Source organism: Bicyclus anynana, chromosome 12 (genome assembly GCF_947172395.1).
Source record: "Bicyclus anynana chromosome 12, ilBicAnyn1.1, whole genome shotgun sequence".
Classification (NCBI taxonomy): Eukaryota; Metazoa; Arthropoda; class Insecta; order Lepidoptera; family Nymphalidae; genus Bicyclus; species Bicyclus anynana.
Genome location: NC_069094.1, coordinates 5,679,654 through 5,695,112, shown reverse-complemented (window position 1 = coordinate 5,695,112; position 15,459 = coordinate 5,679,654). Strand labels below are relative to the sequence as shown.

Below are 15,459 nucleotides of genomic sequence, written 5' to 3'. Positions count from 1 at the left end.
CAAAGCCAAACCTTCTTTCGAAAATGGGATTTAAACTAGATATAATTAATTAATAAAGATAATAATTATAAAACGTAATCTTATAATAAAATACCAATAACATTTCCCACACGTAGGTACAGGAGTGCAGTGGAAGGAAACCGTCGACCCGTAAACTGATTTCCGCGATCTGTCCCACTTTAGAAAACGTTTGTAGTTTTATATATAAATATATAAATAACGAAGAATTACAGGTACAAGTACGTTTTACAATTCAGCAACATAGGTTCCGTAGGTATAAATTAAGGTAGGAAGAGCGTTTTTATGAATACTTTTAATTCGACACCCCGCAGTTTCACTCGCGTAGTTATATATTACTCGCGTAGGGAATAAAATAAAGTAAATGATCGCTCACAAATAACGTAGCTTTCTAGTGGTCAAAGAATTTTCAAAACAGAACCAGTAGATCGAGATATTACCTTAAAACCACAAACTTCATCTCTTTATAATATTAGTTGGTATAGATTTTTATTTATAACTAGAGACTTTATTAGAAATTTTGATTTTTTTATAAAAAGAGATTTTATTATACAGATTTTATTAGAACCAGTAGAACGAGACATTTACCTTAGCACCTTTTTACCTTAACACCACAAACTTCACCTCTTTATAATATTAGTAGGTATAGATTTTTATTTTTATAACCTATGTTCGACTGTATGTATGTCCAGCGATATTTCCGATCGATTTTGAAAATTATTTTTTGGTTTTTCATGCAACATGTAACAAACTGGTTCAGTTTTCTTACTGTAGTTGGGTTTGCGATTTTTTTGGTTGTTTGTTTTGTTATTCATAAATTCCTAATATTTCATCTACATACAATCAGGGCAAGTTATAAAAGCTTGTAGGTAATATCTTATGTATAATGTATGTTATGCATATACCTCACAAGTAATAAACAGTTAATCAGACGGACAGCTCATGGTCGGTCATGCATGGAGTGTGGCAGCCACCTTAGTGACCGCTGTGCAAAGCAGGTACTACCTGATATATATCAGTATATATATATATATCAGTACCTACTGATTTCCGATTTCAATAACCTTATAGTTGTATTTGTAGCACTATTTGCTAAGTATATGTAAACATAGGCGTCCACATATCTACATTGTACGTATCGGACGCATCGCAACAAACGGATTTTAATTTTACGGCAGATAAAATCTGTTCGTGGAGACCCATACGATGCGGATCAGTGGACGTCTACCATAAAGAAGAAGGTAACATTTTGAAGCAAAGGTTTTTTGATGCAATATAGTTTTTTCTTTTTTGTGAAATCTTGTACATAAAATGTAGAAAGCCACTTTATTTGTGAGTGACATAGGCTACATTTTATCCCCGTATTCCCATTGGAACGGGAATACGCGAGTGAAACCCTCGGTTTTACTCGCGTATTCCGCGTCAATTAGTCGCAAATATTGGCATTTCACCTGCTAGGTTTAGCTTAGCTGGAACTGAATCTCACCACCTGACACGTACTCGTATTGTATACTAACATTTCCGTTTACGATCGGAAAAAATTTGTATTCAATCGAGCACTAATGGCCTTTACCGGAAAAGGTCAAGATGTAAGAGGTGACTAAGCAGACATAAAATAACTCACTAATAAACTTGAAAACAGTAGGAGGTTAGATTTGGAAAGGATTTTTCCATTCATCATCATCATCATCATAACCGCCGATGGACGACTGCTAATCAACTGCGCGACTGCGCTCTCAACTATAACTGAGTGGAGCGATACATGAACATTACACACTATATTCGTTTTGGCCATGTTCATTTTCAGCCCGTCTGTTGAGAAACTCTGAGAGATTATTACACTGATACGAGTATATTGACAGGACGTTAGTGACAAAAAGTATCGTTGTTTATTTACACCATTTTAGTTGCGGCACAGCATACATATGAGTAAGGTTGTGGATCCAACCTGTGCAACACAACTTTTATTCGCCGTTAGATATCTACATGTCCACAGCTGGATAAGGGTGTTCATCTTGGAACCGTTTGATATCGTCAGTTTATCTAGTTGGAGGTCGCTTAACCCTGCACTTTCCGCTGTAACGCCTATTTAACACCTTGGTACCCCAACGACCATCGGCTCTAAAAACTATGTATGAGCCACGAGCGTGAAGTGGCAATCACTTCGCCTTTGCGATTTATTGAACTAAGAGTATGTGTTAGTGTTGTTAAGGATATAGAAATCCCCAAAGGACAATACATTAGCAATTGTCCTCGTGCAGCAAATGATCATGGGCTACGATGATCACTTAGCATAAGGTGACCCGCATGCTCGTTTGCTTACTATTTAACCGATAAAAACCCCGCACTTAGTTACTAATAGCGCTAATAGGCAAATTATGTAAACAAAAGAAACCATGGCTGAGTTTGTCGTGGGCTTTTCTCCAACTAAAGCGTATTTGGTGCCTTTGTAACTATTATTTAATTCTGTGACTTTACTGATCACCAATAACTTCTATTTCAAAATAAAATAATGTAAAAATACAATATTATGAACAAAATATCTCACTGAATTACGATATTTTTACTTTTGATTTTGTATTAGACATTAGAGTGACGAATACCTATTGCGATTAGCAGTAATAAATATTTTTGCCTCACAAAAAACCAGTAATCTTTATGAAAATCCGTAAATTCTTGGCCCAAGGTCGAAAAATACTTTTTAGTAGCTAGCGAACAGAGTAAGCACTTTTCATAACGTAATACGGGGGTTTTCTCATCAAATTTTCCTTAGGACTTGCAAGTATGTTGTAAATTCTTAATTATACCGCTATACTGGGTATGTTTTTATTAATTCAAAGCGGTCTATTTTTAAAACTTGCTATGAGGTTTAGCTTAGCTATTCAATAATAAATATAACGTAGTTGGTAGATGTTGAATAGATAATATTCGTTATCTTTTATTAAACATCTAATAATCAAATAATGATGGCAGTAATACGAGAACGATTAATTCTAGATGAATAAATGGTTTTCAAGTTTTACTACACAGATGTCAGTTTTTCGCGGTAAAAAAGCGAAACAAAGTTATTTACAAAATCAATAAATAAACACATTCTAGACAAGCGCATTCCACCATAGGATGAAATCATCGCTTTCCATCAGACATGACTGCAGCCGAGCGTTAGCTTCAATGTTATAAAAGTAAACAATTTTTACATACATAATTATAGAGATGCCCATAAATTACTGTAAAAAATTCGCAAGAAATTTTTATAACATCAGTACAATAGATCTATAGATATTTGTACTTTCGGAAGACTATTTGCCTTTGATTATTGTAAACTGAAGCTGAGCATGAACAAAGTTTTTTTTTTTATTCTTTACAAGTTAGCCCTTGACTACAATCTCATCTGATGGTACGAGCCGCATAGTGGCATCGCGGCGAATTGGAAGGTCTTTGAAAATACAGGATGTTTTAAAATAATCGATTTTTGAAAGTTTCTTACAATCCTAACTCCTTGGATTATACTTTGTTTTTTTTTTCTATAATGAACTAATTGATAATATACATTGGTTACATTATATGGGATTTCGGTTTAAGACGAAGGAAACTTTGCGATGTATAAGGTCTTACAAGTGCGTCCACAGATCGCCATCGTACGGAACGCATCGAACGGATTTTTCTACGGTAAAAATAAAAATCCGTTTGATGCGATGCGTCCGATACGTACGATGCGGATCTGTCGACGTATGTGGATGTATGACGGTATAAGCTATCACCGAAGCTAGAAGTACGCAACGCTGTCATGGCGTTAGATATATTTGGACAGCTAATACCGTGCTAAATACGTCTTCTGTTTGGCAAAGCCTAATTTAAACCTGATTTAAACACATCAATTCGGCGTTGGTGCTGTCAACTGCTACTCGACCAAATCGACTTACTGAGGTAGGATACGAGTACATCGTAATTAACTTCTTTAAGCAACTCATACTAGTATTACAGAACGGCTTACCACTTGTGAAACCGATCGCGATCAAAGAGTTATGGTAATCCGTCTAATACTTGACACGGTCGCGCTTGATTGACACCACTAATGAATTATTGGAAAATCGAAAGCGTGCGTACATTTGTCTCGAGATAAGGTGGCACTGGTGCCTGGTAAAATACAGCGTTATTTTGCGCTTGACTGCATTACGGGATTAAAATTAACTTAACGTAAATCGCAAAAATACCTTAACCGTAAAAAAATATTAATAATTCTATGACCATAATAGTTTAAATTTTATGTCATTAAAACTCATTTTTTGAAGAACATAATTAACTGTTTTATATTTTTGTAAATTAAAGAGGAGAATGAGAACTCCTTACGGACATATTTAGTGCCTATAAATTTGACTACCCTGTAGTCAAATTGCACATGTCGACCAACACACGATACCTTTTACCGGACGGAGCACACCACTGCACCACGGAGGCCGTCAAAATCTATCTGATGATAATGATGAATTTTAATTTTGTCTGTCTGTTCACCAGTTCATGCTCAGAACATTTTTTTTTTCGATTTGGAGGGTAGTCATAAAATAGTACGCGTGAAAGTTGTAAGGCTCGTCGCTACTTTTCATTTTTTACATAAAGAAACAGGCTTTGCCTTTCTAAGTATGGAACTTGCACTTGGCGAGACCAGGTCTAGATAAATAGTATGTTGGTACAACTATAATAGAAAAACTAACGACACCGAATTCTTCGAATTATTTCTACCCGAAAGCATTTAGAGAGAAGCTTGACTACAATCTCACCAGATGGTAAGTGATGATGCAATCTAAGATGGAAGCGAGTTAACTTGTTAGGAGTAGGATGAAAATCCACACCCCTTGCGGTTTCTACATGACATCGTACCGGAACGCTAAATTGCTTAGCGGTACATCTTTGCCGGCCATTGCCGAAGCCTCCCATACCAGTCAAACTTGGACCAATTAAGAAATCCTCAATCGCCCCAGCCGGGGATCAAACCCAGGACCTCCGTCTTGTATATCTAGCGCGCATACCACTGTGCCACGAAGTCCGTCAAAACGGCAGCCAGCTAAGTTTGAACTGTAGTGACTTTGAAGGGTAGCAGATTTCAAGGGTCCAAACCATAAAAACATTTTGCAATAGCTTTCTCTCCTTATCTTACTCGTAATATAAAAAAAACAATGTCCCTAGTCACCAGTAAGTTAAGGCAACTCGGAAAAATTATCAGTCTTCATAAAACGATATAGATATATTTGGCTATCGCATCTCGTTCAAAATTATAAACGTTAACATTTTGACCCTTGAAATAGAGCAATAGTTATCGAGATGAAAATGGAATAAAAGCCTTTTCTGGACATTCAGACCAATATGTCGTTCCGTCGAGTGCTTCGTTCCAATTTCACAAGTATCGCGGGGAGATCGATCTCTGATGACGCCAATGCCAGCTCTAAAAGGCTATTGTATTAATATTTATAACATCTGTTTTTATCTGCAACTATAAATGCTTAATACTATTTACATGATACATTTTGATGAGCGATATAATGATTACGAGTGAATAGTAAACTTGGAAAGTGGGAGTCATGTATATAATTTTAATAAATCTGTAGAGAGGTTAATTCTGTACATGAAATATATTTTCAAAATAACCATCAGGGGGTGATTAGTGATCGATACCGAAGCCAAAAATGATGTCCGCTAGTTTGAAATATACTTTATCCAAGAATATTTCAAACGATTATCGATTTTTTTGATGAGAAGTATATTTCAAACTAGCGGACGCCTGCGACTTCGTCCGCCCTTATACCTCTTTAATCCCTTACAGTAGTATCGCTGTGAAAATGGAGTAACTTCTCCCGTTTTCCCAACATTTCCCTTCATTGTTCTGCTCCTATTCAACGTAGCATGATGAACAGTATACTATAACCTACCTGCCCAGGAGTATGAAGAATAATTTTACCAAGTTTCGTTAAAATCCGTCGAGTACTTTTTGGTTTAGGTTCTATAACGATGACCCAATTTAAAAAAAATGTATATAGCTGAAGTGTACCATCATTTTGAAAACTTTATCACACTAGAGATTTTTGGAAAACTATTAAAAAAAATAGTATTAGACAATTAGACGATGTATCTACCATTTGCGTTTTATCCATTAATTACGGGACTCTGTATATAAAAAAATACTTGAAATCTTATTCTCTTGACTACATAAAACTGCACTGTGAGAATTTAGCATTAATAGGTATGGGTGACTCACATTTTATATTTAATCTTTATACCCACTACTAAATATTGTGTGCATTGAAAACGCTTTGCAAAATATCTTCAATATTTAACGTGATAAACTGAGATCACAATAAAAGGGATTTGGCTTAAATCCAGCCAAGCACTGTTGAGATTTGTTAAGAAAAATAAATAAATAAACCAAATGACGTATCTACCGTTTCAAACTCTGTCTAGAGCAGTCTGTTGTGTAGATTACTTTAATTCTTGTACGTATTTCGTCTAAGGATATTTTATATATTTAGATGAAATACTAAATCCTATCAAATAAATGCTCATAACTTACTATACAGTCAACAATATGTCCACAATAATAATGGACACTCCATACAATGTTACGGACGAGAAAAAACATATTTCCGTGTACAGAGACGTAGACATTCTTAGGCATCCAGATCGATAAGCCAATGTTTGACTGCAATCTCATATGATGATAAGTCGATGATTGATAGATGGCACGCATACGAGGAAAGAACTCGATTCAACTCTTAGCCCTGACTGGTTACTACACGGGAACGCTTTTTCGCTTGGCAGAACTTCGTTTTAAGCTATAGCAACTAACTACTTATCACGCCCGAAGGCAGACAAATGTTAGCACAATGTCTTGCACAAAACATGCCGAATTTAATATCCCTTGGGCGCAAACTAAGCTGTTTAGTTTTTAATTTCATCGCATCATTTCTGATACACTGACAAAATTTAATCTGTACGTACTCCAATTTGTGGCGCTTGATGTAGGGTAGGCACTCTCCATACAAATTGTGCATAATGGAAAATTCCTTCTTCAATAGTTATAATAGTATAATAGTATTCGTAATTAGTCCGCAGGACACATCAGTTTTTTCCGCGTGGAATTCGGTTTTTCACAAATCCCGCAGGAACCATGGGATGAAAAGTAGCCTATGTTTTTATCCTGAGAAAAATCTATTTCCATTCCAAATTTCAGCCGAATCGCTTCAGTAGCAGCAGCGTAAATGAGGAACATACACACGCCTTTACAATATTCGTGTGATAAGCGCTACCAATATTTAGTAATCCCGTCAGGTTTCCTTTATACTACCACCTACAATGTCGCTATTTCCAAGTAAGAAAGAAGAAGAGAATAGAAACTTTCAAGGATAGCTTGCACCATAGGCTGCATCACTTCTTAGCTTCAGAGGTGGTTGTGTTGAGTCCAGCATTAACATATATCGTAAACTAATTTGCGGAGAGAAATACAGGTATTTGCTCATTCGTCGGGCATTAACGGCTATAACAGATAGGTATTATTATTCTATAAAACCGCAGCCAAAGGTTAACTAAGTTACAAAGAACGAGAATAAGTTATCACATATTAATTACGCATACAAAACACAACGCCTAGTGATGCGTGTTTAGTAAATGTATGTATGTAGCGAGGCTGATGTTAATTCATGAGTAAATTTAACTCTGCATGTTTTAGGACTAGACCAGTGCCGGTGCGTCATCCAATCATCTCGACGACAGAGTAGGGCGCGCGATTTGCAATGTTCTATACTTTTAAATAATATATAAGGCGTTATTTATGCAAGTACATTAAGATTATCGACTATCGTTGATTCCGCAAATCCAAACGTCAACGACAAAATTCTAGTATTTTGAACACTGTGGGGTCAGGATCTCGCGATCATAATATATGATGAAGATGATTCGAAATTTGTTTTGGTTTTGAAGTTAAACTTTTCCTAAGAAATTTTTATTAGCTGTGGCGTTCTTGATCATTATAAACTCAAGATCGCCTGAGGAGATTTCGGTTTCTTAGTAAAACCTATGTAGAGGACTTTTTGTTAGGTGGCATTCTTCAACATTATAGAACCAAGATCGCCTGAGGAGACATCGGTTTCTTAGTGAAACGTATTTATAGGACTTTTGTGAGGTGGCGTTTTTGAACATTATAGAACCAAGGTTACATGAGGAGACTTCGGTTTCTTAGTGAAACGTATTTATAGGACTTTTTGTGAGGTGGTGTTCTTGAACATTATAGAATCAAGGAATATGAGGAGGCTTCGGTTTCTTAGTGAAACGTATGTAGAGGACTTTTTGTGAGGTGGTGTTCTTGAACATTATAAAATCAAGGTCGCATGAGGAGGTTTCGGTTTCTTAGTGAAACGTATGTAGAGGAATTTTGTGAGGTGGCGTTCTTGAACATCGAATGATAAGGCTTCGGTTTTGGAGTGAAATGTATGCAGAGGATTTTTGTCACCCATGGTTAGCCGCAGCACGGTCAAAGCATGATCATTTCAATGTAAAATGAATCGACCCATGATCTTCACCCTTATGCCTTATATGCCCAACTAAAAATGACGCATTTTTCTTCAATTGCTGGAGTGAAGCGTGATTTTTCCTTTTCCATTTCTATAAAACAAAAGACGCATAATTGATGGTATTCTCAGAATTCCTAATACTTTTATACGTGCCGATTTGTAACCAAAACTAGTCAAATTAAAGGGATGTACATATAATACGCATTGGACGCGCGTAGATCCTACATAGTAATAAAAGATCTTGATCGTAACATTATCTTATTTATTTTATCACGCTCACTTAAAATTATCTTGAGGAATTTTCTCTATAAATTTGCATATCTATTTTAGACAAATATAAAATAGCAACGTTAAAATTCATGGAATTGATAAGGAACTATAGTTTAAATAGTCTTATTTAAACTTATTTAATTTAACAAGGGGCAAAGAACAGAACCGTTGGTATATCAATTGTTATAATATTATATGTACTACCCGACGCTTCGCGGTCTCACCCGCGTAGTTCCCGTTCCTGTAAAATACGGGGATAAAATATATCCTATGACACTTACAAACAACGTGGTTTTCTAGTGGTAAAAGAGTTTTCAAAATCGGTTTATTAGATCCAGAGATTTCCCCTTACATCACCACAAATTTTACTTTTTTCTTATATTAAGTATACATATTAGATATATATAAAAATAAGTCTGATTTTCCTTCCTGACGCTATAACTCCAGAACGCACGAACCGATTTCCACGGTTTTGCATTCGTTGGTAAGGTCTCGGGCTCCGTGAGGTTTATAGCAAAGAAAATTCAGGTAAAGGTAGGGGTAGGGTAGGAGTAGGATAAGGGTAGAGTTGGGTAGGGGTAGTTGAAAGTTTACATCGAGTTTCACGCGGACGGAGTCGCGGACGTCCGCTAGTTAGATATACAATTAGGTACATATATATTTTAAAACAGCTGGGCTTTGACAGCAATATGAAATACTTGTAAATTAATTTGAATTGAAGTGCAGTAACATAAGATTTTTCCCAAAAAAAACCCTAAGTGATGAAATAAGTACATAGTTGCTTTTGAAATTCAACACGCGTCGAATTTATATTATATCATTTTCTTCAGTGTTTGTTTGTTAGTATGAACTTTTCCAATTAGATACGAGTAGATATCTATCAAGTAGCTAGTTACATTACATCAAGGCTTCTATGTGAAAGCTAACTCTGCATTAGGCTTGTAATGGTGCCATCGATCACATTCAACTTCTAACAAGTGGGCAATGAATTCAACTTGATATATCTCCCGCTTTGATTTCTTACTAAAACAGTATAAATACAAAATCACATGAAGAGATCGTTATTTACTGCCTGTGCCTGTACAGAATATTATCGATAGGTGGGTGTATATATGAGTCTATCTGTATTATAGGACAAATGTCTATCGGTCATTCGCGATCGCTCCAATTTGTACGTGAATAAGAAAAACGCTATACTAAATTGCGCTCGAAATTGCGATTGTAATCTGCTTTTTTTAATTCTTAAAAGTTAGCCCTTGACTACAATCTCGCGTCCAATCCACACACCCCTTTCGGTTTATACATGACATCGTACTGGAACGCTAAATCGCTTGGCGTTTTAATTCACTTTGTTTGACTTCTTGACATGTACGAAATTGAGATTCTATGTAACAAAGTCATCTGGTGCCCACTGGTGGATAACATACAGTAAATGATCTCCGTTGATTTGATGTTTATTCTTATAGGTTGATAATAAAGACTAAAATAGTGACGGCCTCCGTGGCGCAGTGGTATGCGCGGTGGAATTACAAGACTTCGATTCCCGGCTGGGCCGATTGAGGTTTTCTTAATTGGTCCAGGTCTAGGTTTAGGTTCTAAACTAATACAGAAAGCAGATTCTAATGAGAAATGAGTCAGTCAGTAGTCAAGGGCTAACATGTAAAGATAAAAAAAAATAGTGAATAGGCCAGCTGATTTGCAGACAGACAAAAATAGTTGCTTGCTGTGCGATTACCGTCTTAGTTGTATGTTCAAACCTTTAGATAAAATAATTGTTCTGCTTAAAATAGTATTTTCAACTTCTCCAGTACTTTTAATGCCGAGTAGTACGAAATCTGTATATTTAACAAAGAACTAAGTATTTTAGAAGCAAGCGTTATTGATAGTCGGCAACATAAACCAGTGTATAATATTTAAATCACATTACATAAGCTATGTACGACATTTAAAGGTTTTATTTCATGGTAAACCACAACTGCTCAACCAAAAAGGAAACCTCAATATCACTTCATATCTGCATAAATAAATCCCGAATGTTAATTACTAAGATTTTTAATTGACCAGAGTATCACTATTCTGTAATGGTTTTAAAACTCGACAGCGTGAATGTCGAACTCGTCTCTACTTCACTCTATCTATAATATTGTGATAGACAGAGAGAGACAGAGAGGAACTCACGCACGTTGTCGTGTTATAAAAACATCATTACAGACTCGCGCGACAGATACTGCAAATACGTAAAACTTTTGAAATGCATGGATATTGTTCACAGAAAAAAATAATAAACAGATTTTGGTACAACAGCTTTTAATAAATATTTCTTTTTTTATGATGACGCAGAACGCAGAAGAAAATCTGCACTGGGCACAACTAGTATAACGTAAGTAAATCAAAAATCAAACTAGGTATAATAATACAAAACATATTTTTATCGTGCCTACTCCCTCCGAATTGAAGGCAGCTAGGTTATATCCACTGAGCTACAGTGGGGTAGGCTGAGGGGGTAGGCTTGAATCCGGTCCGGGACGTTCACATACAACTTTTGAGTTATGTGCATTTTAAGAAATTAAATATCATGTGCCTCAAATGATGAAGGAAAAACATCGTAAAAAAACTTGCATACCTGAGAATTTTCTTAAATCTCTATGTGTGTAAAGTCTGTCAATCCGCATTTGGCTAGCGTGGTGGACTAAGGCTAAACCCCTCTCATTCTGAGAGGACACTCGTGCTCAACAGTGAGCCAAATATGGGTTGTTAATGATGATAATATTTTTATCAATGTCTGTGTTGGCTATCTGTGTTGAGAAGCCAGGTAAAAATAAATTAATATACTCAAGTAAATTTAAATATACTATGATTATATGTATTAGGTTTGCTACAGCTGCACAGGAGGGTTTAAAGGCATGTAATCTCCATATGTTGGACAAATCTAAAGCTCAAAGATTAGAGAAAAACGAAACTTCTATCTGAGGCTAAAAAAATCTTGATAATTCTACTTTAATAATGAAATCATTTCTTCATCAAACAATGTTTTACAACATTTATAATTCATCTTTACTCTCCAACGGGGACAAGCAAAGATTGTTAACCATACAGCCAGAGTCTTAAATTTTTTGAAGTCTTAGTATTGGTTTGTTTGTTTATTTTTTTTATCTTGTTTGTTAAGGTTGTTGGTAACAGAAAAAAATAATACAAATAAAAATTGCAACTTCTAATGTTACTTTGCCACTTTGGTACACTGGCGAACTTTTTGAGCAGGAAGAGTGATAAAATTAAGTCGGTTAATAACATTTTTTCTTCAAGAAACATGCTTTTATTAAGCCAATAATTTAACCAGATCCTTAATTATACATCATATTATCATCTCCATATACTTTTATATGGGGAATATCTGGGTTTCTGAGGCTGCTGTTGTATTGGCTGGTGGGCATTCACCTTTTACTATCAGGTTTCAGTTTGCGATAGTATGATCATTGCTCTATTTAATATCAATCATAGTAAACAACAAATTAGTCCCCTACTACTGTAGGTAGTACCCTAGTCCTGTTTAATCCCCTCATATCCTATTCATTTATAGAATGTAGTCAAAAATAATACATTAGTCGTTTCTGTTTTTTATAAGTTGATATTTGTCAAATATACATTATTGTATAATCAGGGAGCAATTAAAAACTTTGATTGAAGATAAAAAATAAGTAATAGATTTAAAAAAGATTATATTATATTTATGGTACAAGGTATGGTTGATATGATACTAAACTATAAAACCTTGTAAAACTAATTGTTAAATGACACACAAATTTTGATAGGACCCTGAAGGCTGATAACTTTAACTTCCACCAAGGTAATACTTATTTTAAGCTCAATATTAGATGGCTGGTATGATTCAGTCTGTCCTAATAGGATGAGATCTAGCATAAGGAATATATACTCTCATCTATTATCTATTTGGGATAAGAAATAAATTATAGAAAATATTCACATAGACTCATAGCAAATAGTTAATATGCACAGTGACACATTTCAAATAGGTTGCCTAATTAAATTGCAGCTGGTTAATTAAAATAAATTGTACACTAGCTTTTTAGCTAGTAAAGAAATGTAACTTGTCACTGTGTGTAATGTATCATTGTTTTTCTTATAACTGGTGAATAACACATGAGGGTTTATATTTATAATGCCACATTTTAGATTATTAAATGAATATACCCAGAATTTAAAACATAAGGGTTGCCTGCTTTCAGACTGCAACTGTGGGGATGCAAGATACAAACAGTTGAATAATGCCACAATTTAACTAGGTAACCTATTTGAAATGTGTCACTGTGCATATTATCTATCATTTATTTCTTATAACTGATAAATAACAGATGAGGATATATATTTATAATGCCAGATTTTAGACCAATAAATACATATCATATGCACATAATATTTATTTGTTTGTAATAGGGAAATGTATGATAAACAATGCTTAATGTTTGTTGAACAAGTGATTACAATTCTGGTTATTAGTCATACTCAGAATTATTAGGACTAGCAGAATGTAGAGATATTATTTATTTCCACAAATGACACAACATTTAACCAGTAGTACTATGACACAAATTGGATGACTTTTAGTGTACATGCAATATTATAAAAGCAATATTAATATATGTTTACAGGATAATATTACCAGTATATTGTTAATACAAAAGAGAAAGGTCACTCTATATTATTGAAAACCACTTGACTTGCATAGACAAAATTTGACAAAGAGGTAAGTAGTTTATATTTATTAAACATCTGCTAAGTAAGTAACTATTAAGTAATACACGTCAATAAATGTGATAGTAACAGGTCCCCAGCTAAAACCTCTACTATATTTTATGTACCAGTTTATATCAAAATGTTAGTAAATAAAGAAAACTTAGCAGAACCTGCCTTCTGAAAATGTACAATTTACAAACAGTCCGCGTTTGACTGTTTGTAGTGACTAGTGACTCTACCACAAGCTTTCAAGTCAGGATCTGCTAAGAAGAGCCAACAATAAACTCAGCAGTTACTCTTTAAAAATACATACTTACTATGGTTTACATTCATTACATTTTCATTAATTTCTGATTATCTGTTGAGGTTTCAAAGAGCTTGTAAACTAAGCCTACTTAAAATTAAAAAAAATTGATTTGATTTGAAACTACCCTATTGATTAATATTCACAAGCAGACACATCATGGTTTAAACAGCTGGAGTACTCTCATCTTTCATATAATACCTGCAACTGCATCTGCATAACATTGATTTCCAGTATAGGGCAGTATTAGTTGGACAGTCTCAAGGTCACTTATGGACAGAGAAATGATTTTTGAGTAAATAGAGAATCATAAGATAATCAAATATTATTGGAGACCTATAAGGTTGTGAGCCATGATAGTCTAGTGGATATGACCTCTGCCTATTGGAAGGCATAGGAACAAATCTGGTCTGTGCATTCATCTATTCAGTTATGTGCATTTAAAAAAATTCATGAGTGAGTCAATAGTGAAGGAAAACATTGTGAGGAAACCTGCATACCTGAGAGTTTTGTTAATTTTCTATGATGTGTAAAGTATACTAATCCATATTGGGCCAGTGTGGTGTTCTATTAACCTAACCCCTCTCATTCTGAGAGGACACACATGCTCAATAGTGAGCTGAGTTGTTAATGATGATTAATGATGATGTTTTTAATAAAAACCATTGATATTTTTTCCAAGATATGGTATTTATAAAAATGCAGATGATTTAGACCTTCCTCTTTTAAATTGGTTTAAAAATAACAACTGTACATTTAATTTAGTAGGCGGTTATTAAAAAACAGTAGCATAAAGATATGTATTTTTTAGCATTATGATGTACATACCTAATACATATATGTACAATTGAGTGGTAAGAATGTGTCATTGAAAATATCAGTTTGTTACCTACTGTTTAACAAAAAGTGGCAATGCAATTTTGTTCACACCCTCTCAACATGTTAACTTAGTCTGCATGGGTATACACATAGTGGGCTTTATATTATATTTTGAGCACAATAAAGACCGAAATGCAAAAAAATAAACTAAAGCTTATGTTTCATTTGAGCAGTTTATGTTTAAATACATTAAGGAATTTCGAATGTAGCTTCCAAGTGAAGCCTAAGTATATAACTTATACTATCTTACCTCGCCACTTCGAGCTGCAGGAGAATTTTCTTCGATTTCGTAAATAATATGTGGCAAACCGGCTTCGCCGAGCAAAGAAAATCCAAATCCCAAGTTGTCACAACGATTCAGGACCACTAGTCTTTCGTCAGCCATATTCAGTATACAGCAGCATTGGTTAATATCCTCAGAAGGATTTCACTACTACCACTTTATTAACTTTTAATAACTACAAACGTAATGAATATTACTCAATTAAACCGATGAAAAGATTCATAATTACAACGTACGATATCAAACGCACCCAGCAAAACGGAGACACAACTACAGATAATATTTAAATTTTAATTGGCTATGGAATAGAGTCGGAGCCCGAAGGCCACAGCCAGAGGCGGAGTCACTATTGGACTCGGAGGATTTATAGTACCTAATTTATTCGAGATTCGCAG

General features: G+C 34.8%; 1 protein-coding gene across 1 annotated transcript in view; it reads right to left on the bottom strand.

The window, feature by feature from the left end:
* LOC112048131 (PH and SEC7 domain-containing protein) overlaps nucleotides 1-15,348 on the bottom strand; it is a 68,234-nt gene extending 52,886 nt beyond the window's left edge. Inside the window, exon 1 of the mRNA XM_024085529.2 lies at nucleotides 15,032-15,348. Within this exon, the coding sequence (XP_023941297.2) occupies nucleotides 15,032-15,166 (135 nt within the window). The 5' untranslated portion in view covers nucleotides 15,167-15,348. The remainder of the gene's footprint in view (nucleotides 1-15,031) is intronic.
* Nucleotides 15,349-15,459: the final 111 nt, after the last annotated feature.